Genomic DNA, 8,367 nt, shown 5'->3' with positions numbered 1-8,367 from the left:
TTCAGAGGCAGATGCTTACGGATAAGTAAAATATGAGCTGGCCCATCAAAAAATTGGTTTCAGGATTTCAAATAAAGAAAATAGTCGAGTGTGCACAAAGTATATTAAAAAAGAAAACCTTACAAGTTGATGCTGAGAGAATGACTTTAAAGCATAGCTAACATGGCTTTCTGTGGATGTTAAAACAAGTAAAACGTTTCTAGTTTCTTATCATCATGTGCAGTTTGTAATTTATCATGGTTATTGTGCTACAAGAACCCAAAAATTCCATATCAGCCTTTATCACGAGTAGGGATGCTCCGATCGCCAATTTTGGGGACCGATCGCCGATCGCCGGAATCAGTATCGGCCGATACCAATCGCCGATCCGATCGAGTGGGCGGAAAAAAGTGATGTTTAAAACTCAGTTAATGGGGCTCATTCACTGGCGCTTCCACAAACAACAACCAACATAATTATTACATTCAAATGAAGACATTATTCAAGTTTACATTCACTTTGGATAATAACACGGGAGAAATGAGCGGAAGCGCCCTCTCTCTTTCCTGACAGCCTGCCAGTATCTCATGCAGCTCACAGATCCAGTAATGAGTGACCCGACAGTGAAGAATAAACATATTTATAACTAGTTTAGCTTGTTCCAGAGGTAGATACAATAGCTACGTGTGTTGGGTCTAACTCTTGTGTGTTTTTCTTCACTCACCGGTCCGTCACAGCGGGTGGAGCTGCAGGATTTCTGCTTGACACACGTTGCATACCACTATTTTATTGTCATTTTCGGACACCTTAAAATACTGCCAGACTGGTGAAGCCATTTTGGCGAGGTTGTTTTGCCGCGCACAGAGAAAAGTGTCATGTATTTAATGTCATCCGATCGGCTCTCGCGATCGGCATTTTTAGAAAGCACCGATCGATCAGCAGAGAGTGAGTGTCGGCCGATATCGAACGGCGGCCGATCGATCGGAGCATCCCTAATCACGAGACACTTTAAATGATGTTAGGACTGAATTCACTTGTGTTATTGTCAACATGACTAACAGACAGATCTCACCATCCCTGAATCTCCGGATTATTTAGAAAAAACAGCAACCTGGACTGTTTAACAAAAGCCAATAATTAATGTGTTCCTTAGCCCAACACTATTTATTTAACAGAGATAATTTGACTTGTAAAGCATTCCTTTTTTTTTTAAATACATTAATTATTCACGCGATTATCAACAAAATACATTTCCTATTTTTCAAGGAAGTAACAGTTTCACTTCATAAAAAAGCGTCTAAAGAAAACAAGTGACTTATAGTTATGAGTGAAAACGTTCACGTAGCAACAAAGGCTGGGGTTAGCCGCCATTGAAAAAACAAGGAAGAAGAAACCTTGGCCCACGTTCAGTCTGGATTGATAAAGGTGGATTGGTGCTTTTAAACAGTCTACGGCGATAACTAAATACTGAGGAAAGAAAAAGTGACGCTTGTATGTTTACTGGTCTCATGTTCTCTTTTTAAGAATAGAAAGGTAAGTTATCAAGAAAGAAAACATTGTGTGTGTATTTGTGTTTCTGACTGCCGACTATGTGAGCTAGCGCTAGCTAACGTTAGCTGACTGTTAGCTAGTTTACATTACTAAAAGCAACAGTAGCCTAAACGTTTACATACCTTCCATGGTTTGTATTCCCTTTAGGTCGTTAAATGCTGCTCTTCATATAGTATATTAATATATGTTAAATTATATATTTATATATTCATAATGAATCTTGTGCCGCTGAAGGAGAGTCTCTACACACCCATTGCCATGGTTACATTTCCTTCTAGCTGGTGGCTACATCCAGCATTAATTCGACCAAGTGGTTTTTTAAGACGATCTGTTTGCATGCCGTAGTCACAATGCAATATGCTGTGAGGTAAATATGCCTTTTATAATGAAAGGCTCCCTGAATTAAAAAAGCAAATTAAAATACAGCTTAATAAATGAAACAGCTTTTATTTTCAGTGTCCCATTATTTATTACCATAAGCACATACAATATATTAAATGACCAAGAAAGCATGCAATATATTATTTTTTTAAGGACAAATAACCAAGAAAATATATCTTATTTTAAGACATTCAAAATACCTTTTCAATTGTTCTACATTCCACAAAGTTACATCTTTATTTAAAAACCCTGAATTTTCAAAACATAGAGGACCCTAGAAAACACACAACACTTGAAATACAAAAGCAATGGTGGTCAATGAAAGGATATCTTAAGTATTAAGTTAATTGACCTTACTCAAATCTCTTTTCAAACAAGATAAAAGCAATACGAAAAGAATAATTAACAATTATAGTAAACATAGATAAGTTATGGCAGTATCAGTTTACAAGTCTTACATGTCATAGATTATACACATGCTACAACTTTTAACAATAATGGAGTGTCACAGTGTACACAACAATTATATTCTCATAACACCTCAAGGAAAAGTCCTGTATTTAATACTGACTTAGTCACTGACTATGTTGCCCCATTTATCAATGTATAAGGTTGAACCTTTCATTGTGATTTGTGGTGCTTGATATCTTCCCAAAATGTGATCTAAACACAAGAGAATTGTTGAATATAAACTCATCACTATCAACATTTCTGTAACTCAACAGCCAACATATATATGATTAAAGAATTTCTTCTCTGCACCTCAAGTGAATGCATTCAGTCTCCTCTGTAACAGGCATGGAGGAAGTCCTAACGTCCATCTCATCCACAGTCTTTCCAGGGTCATACGTGGACCTCCAGCGCATCAGTACAATCTTCTTAAGGTACTTAACTGTGTTGTTCTTGACGCTGACAAAACAGAAGGTATTGATCATGCTGTTGCTCATGGCGATGCACTCGATGATGTAAAAAGCAACCAATGAGTTCTTCTGGCTGGTGATTAGTGTTGGGTGGAAATCTCGTATTATGTTGAAGGCATAGTAGGGGGTCCAGCACAGGATGTACGCCGTCATGATCCCGATCAGGATGATCACTGTCTTGCGACGACAACGCAACCTCTTCCTAATCTGCTCCGTCTGGAAACCTGGAACACTCTTGAACCAGAGCTCGCGGGAAATTCGGTAGTAACACATAACCATGATGATCACAGGCCCAACAAACTCCACAGCAAAAACAAACAGGAAGTAAGAGCGGAAGTAGATTTGTTGGTCTACAGACCAGATCTGGGCACAGAAAACTTTGTGAGTTGTTGGGGAGTTGCCACCATGAGGAAAAATGGTCTCAGAGGTGAAGTAGGCTGAGGGAATTGATATCACAATAGGAACAATCCAGACTCCTGTGATGAGGAAGTAGGCGGTTTGGTACTTCATACGAGGCCTCAGAGGATGGACTATCGCCATGTACCTGGAAGAACACAGACATATTGATGGATTGAATGGCAGGGAATCAACTCCTAATACAATGCAGTCCAATTAACCTTTTAGCAGTCTGTGTGCTATGTGAAGTCGATAGATTTGACCAATAGCTTTCTGTCACTTATGGAAGATTAAAGTCCAATAGACATTGTAGAAAACAGTTTTAGAGGCTTTCTGCCACTCAGAGCACACTCTCTTATCCATATGTAAAGTGTAAAGCAAAGGGTACAAGCTTGAACTAACATACACAAGGTTTGTTAGAATTGTTTACACTTGTGTCTTTAGAAAACAGTAATATAATAAACTCTGGCATCCATATTTAATATTGATGTGTCAGCTGTACAAAAGCAAAATAATTATTTAAAATTCTCTCTGCTCAATATGTTTAGATGTATATTGATTATGTTACTTGTTCACAGACACTCCATTAAAGGTTAGCATGTAATGATGTTGCTGATTTAGTTCATCAGCAACATCATTACAGAGCATCCTCTTAATGAGATTCTCATTGATATATACTGCACCTAATGTGGGCGATCTTGAGCTAAATGTCAACAAACAATAGATGGATAAGTGGTTAATTTGATGAAAAAGCGAAAAATACACTTCAAATAGCAGCTAATTAAAACATTTTCTAAATTACCAACAATTCACTTCAATACGTTTTCTGCTGCAGTATTACCATTTACACCGCCTTGAAATATATTTACAATTTATTTTTGCAGACAGAATAAAATACAGAGTACCACCAACTAAGAAGTAACCGATTATCCATGACCTTGGCAGCATGCCTGGGGATTCTCCATAATAGTCTGCACTCAGTAGGCAACAATATGTGTGTTGTTAATATGAGTATTGAATGAACAGTTTTATAATAATCACTTGGCACACTCAACCATTATCAGCCACAGCCTTCTTATTACATTTAAATCTCCTTACAAGGCATACTACATTTTTAAAAGGCTTCTTTGTGAACCAATCTGGATGTTTTGTGCACTCATGCACAAATGTGTCACCCTACATTAATGTGTACACTGCAAGTTAGTAATCTGATATTCATGTAGTGCAGGGATATGGAATGGAGGTAGTGGTGGAAGTTTAATTTTGGAGACTTGGATTCTGTAGAAGTCAGTGTTTTTTTAAGCTGAGAAAACTGAACTTTCTTTGCACAAAACATGGGAGGGAAGCCTAAAGGAAAGAGAATCTGCAAAAGTACTCAAGTATCCTACAAGAAAGGCAAAATGCAATGGTATCCATTTGAGTCTCTAAGACGCATTGTTGCCTACAGAACCTTGGATTTAAGACGTTTATATAAAAAAAACAGGTGCAGGCAATTAACCAGACAATTAATTACATTAATTATGACGTGAAATGCTATATGCGTTACAGCAATACAGTGCGGATTAACTGTGGCTCTCCCAAGGGACGTTTTCTTTAGCATAATTTATCTAGCTTTGTAACTCCCAAGAGTATATTAGTTTATTTGAATATAGTCCTTTTTCACAGCAGACATTTTTTAATTGTTGAAGAAAGAGAAGCACAGGTGTTTCTAATCACATTAACAATGGCTTTGTCATATCCAAGTGTCCCTGTGACAGTAGTGAGTCAGCATGCAGAACCCAGCCATAATTAGTTTTATCATTTGCACCTGTGCTTTTTTTACTGGGAGAGGTTAGAATGTATTTTGTGAAAAGGGCCTTTTTAGAATGTGTATATGTGATGTTACCTAAACCCTTCAAATATCTAAATTTGCTCATCCATATAAAAAATGGTGGTTCTATAATTCTATTTATGTGTCTTCTACGACCCTTGTCTTTTCCCACGTACATTCTGAAAACATTATTGTGAAAAAACAATATCTAACCTGCTTAAAGCCTACTTTTAAGCATGATTTTAAAGATTGAGCAGATTGAGTTTTGACATTGGCTGATATGCTCACTAACGCCTCAGGGTTCCCATTCCTTCTCTTACCAACAGCTATATATCTGTAACTTTGGAGGTGATTTCCAAAACTTAAACTTAGATAAGGTATCATACTTTATAATATACTAGGTGCCAATGCTTTTGAGGGTATGATGATATCTAGAAATACCCTGTACTTGATGTTTAGTGAACAGGACAAAGGTTTGATCTTCATCCTCAGAGTCTGTGTGTTTCATCATTGCTAAATGTGTTCCAACAGACACCTTCTGTAACTTATTCAGCTGTCAGTCTATCTGTGGACAGATTTATTTGTTTATGTGATAGCCTCACAGACCTGCATGACTCATTCACCAAACTTGACAGTTGTGTATTTGAGAGGTTCTATTTTTAAAATGGACAATGGGTTGGGAGGGCAAAGGAGCCATTCGCTCATTCGAGGCATCATTTGCCAAATAATGCCTCACGAAACTTGACACTTGTGTAGTTGAGAAAAATGACGGAATAGTTTGATAGACATCAGACTTTAAGCCCCTGGCCCGGATTGTCAGGGTCTCTGGTTTGGTATGTAAAACAGCATGATTTACTCGTCAAACCGGTTGGTGTCTGATGTATTTTGAAGCATATTTCAGCATGTGCCAGAGGGAGACTAAATAAATAATGTACCTGGCACAGACTGATAAGGATGAACAAATTAATCAGGAGAGGATCTGTACCTGTTGCATACTGAACAGATAGCAATGGTACTGTTTTAAGGCTAATTAACAGTTAATATTGAATTAAAGCATGTTATTTACATAGCCTTTGAAGCATGAGTGATAGTGTACACTGAACACAAATCATTTATTTTAATAGGTTATACATCAACATGTATCTGAGTTACAGTATAGGGCCAGCTTGTGCCATAAAAGTGATTGATCAGTGATAAAAGGAAGAACCAGTATGGAGTAGAACCACTGCATGTAAACTTCAAGTGTATTTCTCATTAGCAGCTGCAAAGTAGTTCAGCTATATTGAAATGTAGTTAGAGGCTGATCATAGCTTGGTTTAATCACTTGAGATTATATGTGAGAAATATTTATTTTCGAACACTGACCTTTTTTTCAGTTTCTTGCTTTAATCTAAGAGGTCAGTCAAATGTATTTTCCAATAAAAAACAGCAAAATGAAAACGGGTCTTCAGATCTTTAAAAAAATATCTTGGATAGACAAGACAATGTACAGCTGGAATCTCATATCGTCAAAGATAGAACAGGCTTTATTATTATAGATTTTGTGATGCTCTTTGAGGAGAGAATATTGCCAGATGAAAAAAAGTGAAAGCTTTATTGATTTAAATCTCTGTAGACAATGCTTGAAGATTTTTGAGAAAAGTAACACACTCACCTGTCAATTGCAATGGCAAGCAATGCGTTTGTGGACACGTAGAGTGACACCGTCTGGAGATAGTAGACGGACGCACACAGCAGTAATCCATGATCCCAGGAGAGCTGTTTCACCACATAGTAGTCCAAGAGTAACGGGCAGCACACAACTGCCACTATGAAGTCTGAGATGGCAAGGTTTGCGATGAGCAAGTTGGTGAGGTTGCGCATCTTTTTGTAGCGTGTCAGCGTGGCAATGAATATGAAGTTCCCGCACCCACAGACAAGCATGATGCAGACAAGCACCACTCCAATAACAATGGTGGCCACAAAGAAGGCCTGGCCCTGCGTGATGTCTGGGATCTCATCCAGAGGGATTCCATAGTCCATATCATAGCTGTCCATGTAATGAAGGAGATTGTCCTGCATCTCTGTACAAGGTGCGATGTGGCTTAGGTTGGAGTCTCCCATGTTTTAGCAAACTATCTTTTCCTGGTTTAGAAAGACTAGTATTTAAAAACAACCTGGTCCATCAAATTAGGGCTTAAGGTTATGATGCTTTCTGGTTCATGGTACCAATAATTCCAAGAAAACTAGCTCAATTATTTGACTGTTGAATTCTGAACAGGGTGAATCTTCTTTGGATACGGCAGCGCATTTTCACCTGGAACAGAAAGTTCCCTCAGCATTACTCATGCAGGGTCAGGGTTCAAGAAGACAATACTTGATCAAAACAGGTTACATCAAGTGCTTGAGGCATAATAAATCATGCTGGCATGTGTGACATTTGGATGAAATTTTCTGTCAACATTTTTTAGTGGGTGAAGTAATTATATCTAGCAAAGACCTGAATGTAATATATGATGACATAGTCTTTTTTTTAAATCACAGACTCAGCATGATGACGGGGCATTTGATTTGCTGCAAAAGTGGTCACTTAAATCATAAGCAAGCATATGAGGTTAAGCTAAAATATAATATAAAACCAATTAAAATATCTATTTAGCCAGATTACACCAGATTTATGTTGAGAAAGTAACACAAAGCAATTAAGTTCAAACTCATATTATGTTAAAAAGACAGAGAAAGAGAGATGATGTTTTATTTCTAATTGCCCGAAGATCTCAAATAGCTTATTTTGACTATCTTAATGATCATTAAGCGATCTTCTCTGAAGTGGTATTGCTTCATTAAAATAATGAAAAAACAGTTATAGCTCAAGGAGATCAGTAACGGTCTATGTTAATGCAATGCCATGCAAAAACTATACATCTGCAGAACTTGAAGAAAAAATTACTTTTAATAAGAGCTCTCGGATAGTTTATAAAACCAAATGTCTATCTATTTAGCAGGTGCTCTCAGTCGAAAAATTAAGATAATAGTTTTCAAGAAAGGATGTATACTTACAGATGAGACACCTTCTCTTACTCTATTACAATAAACATTAATCTCAAATGTGTTTCCAGGGATAAAACCTAGAAAATTAAAAGAAAGCTTATCAAACACTTACCGTAAAATGTTGAAAAAGGACTTTTCTCGGCTGAAAAATGTAAATAAATATTATTGACGGCTCTGTGTTATTTGTGATACCCAGGCGAAGTGCTGAAATAATAAAAAATCCCACCGGTGAAGCCAGAAGGTCACTCTATCAGCCTCAACGCACACTCACGCTGTGATTTCTATCTGCTGCCCGTCCGC

The 8,367-nt window shown here is 37.4% G+C and overlaps 1 protein-coding gene across 1 annotated transcript; it reads right to left on the bottom strand.

The window, feature by feature from the left end:
* Positions 1-2,555: 2,555 nt before the first annotated feature.
* prokr1b (prokineticin receptor 1b) lies at positions 2,556-7,140 on the bottom strand. Its single transcript, XM_034152645.1, has 2 exons — positions 6,692-7,140; positions 2,556-3,375 (listed from the first exon to the last, which is right to left on the bottom strand). Exons 1-2 carry the CDS (start codon positions 7,138-7,140, stop codon positions 2,652-2,654), a joined length of 1,173 nt encoding a protein of 390 aa, XP_034008536.1. The 3' UTR covers positions 2,556-2,651.
* Positions 7,141-8,367: the final 1,227 nt, after the last annotated feature.

The sequence above is a fragment of the Trematomus bernacchii genome, unplaced genomic scaffold, assembly GCF_902827165.1.
Source record: "Trematomus bernacchii unplaced genomic scaffold, fTreBer1.1, whole genome shotgun sequence".
Lineage (NCBI taxonomy): Eukaryota > Metazoa > Chordata > Actinopteri > Perciformes > Nototheniidae > Trematomus > Trematomus bernacchii.
Note: the sequence above shows the minus strand (reverse complement) of the source record. Positions and strands in the feature narration are given on the sequence as shown.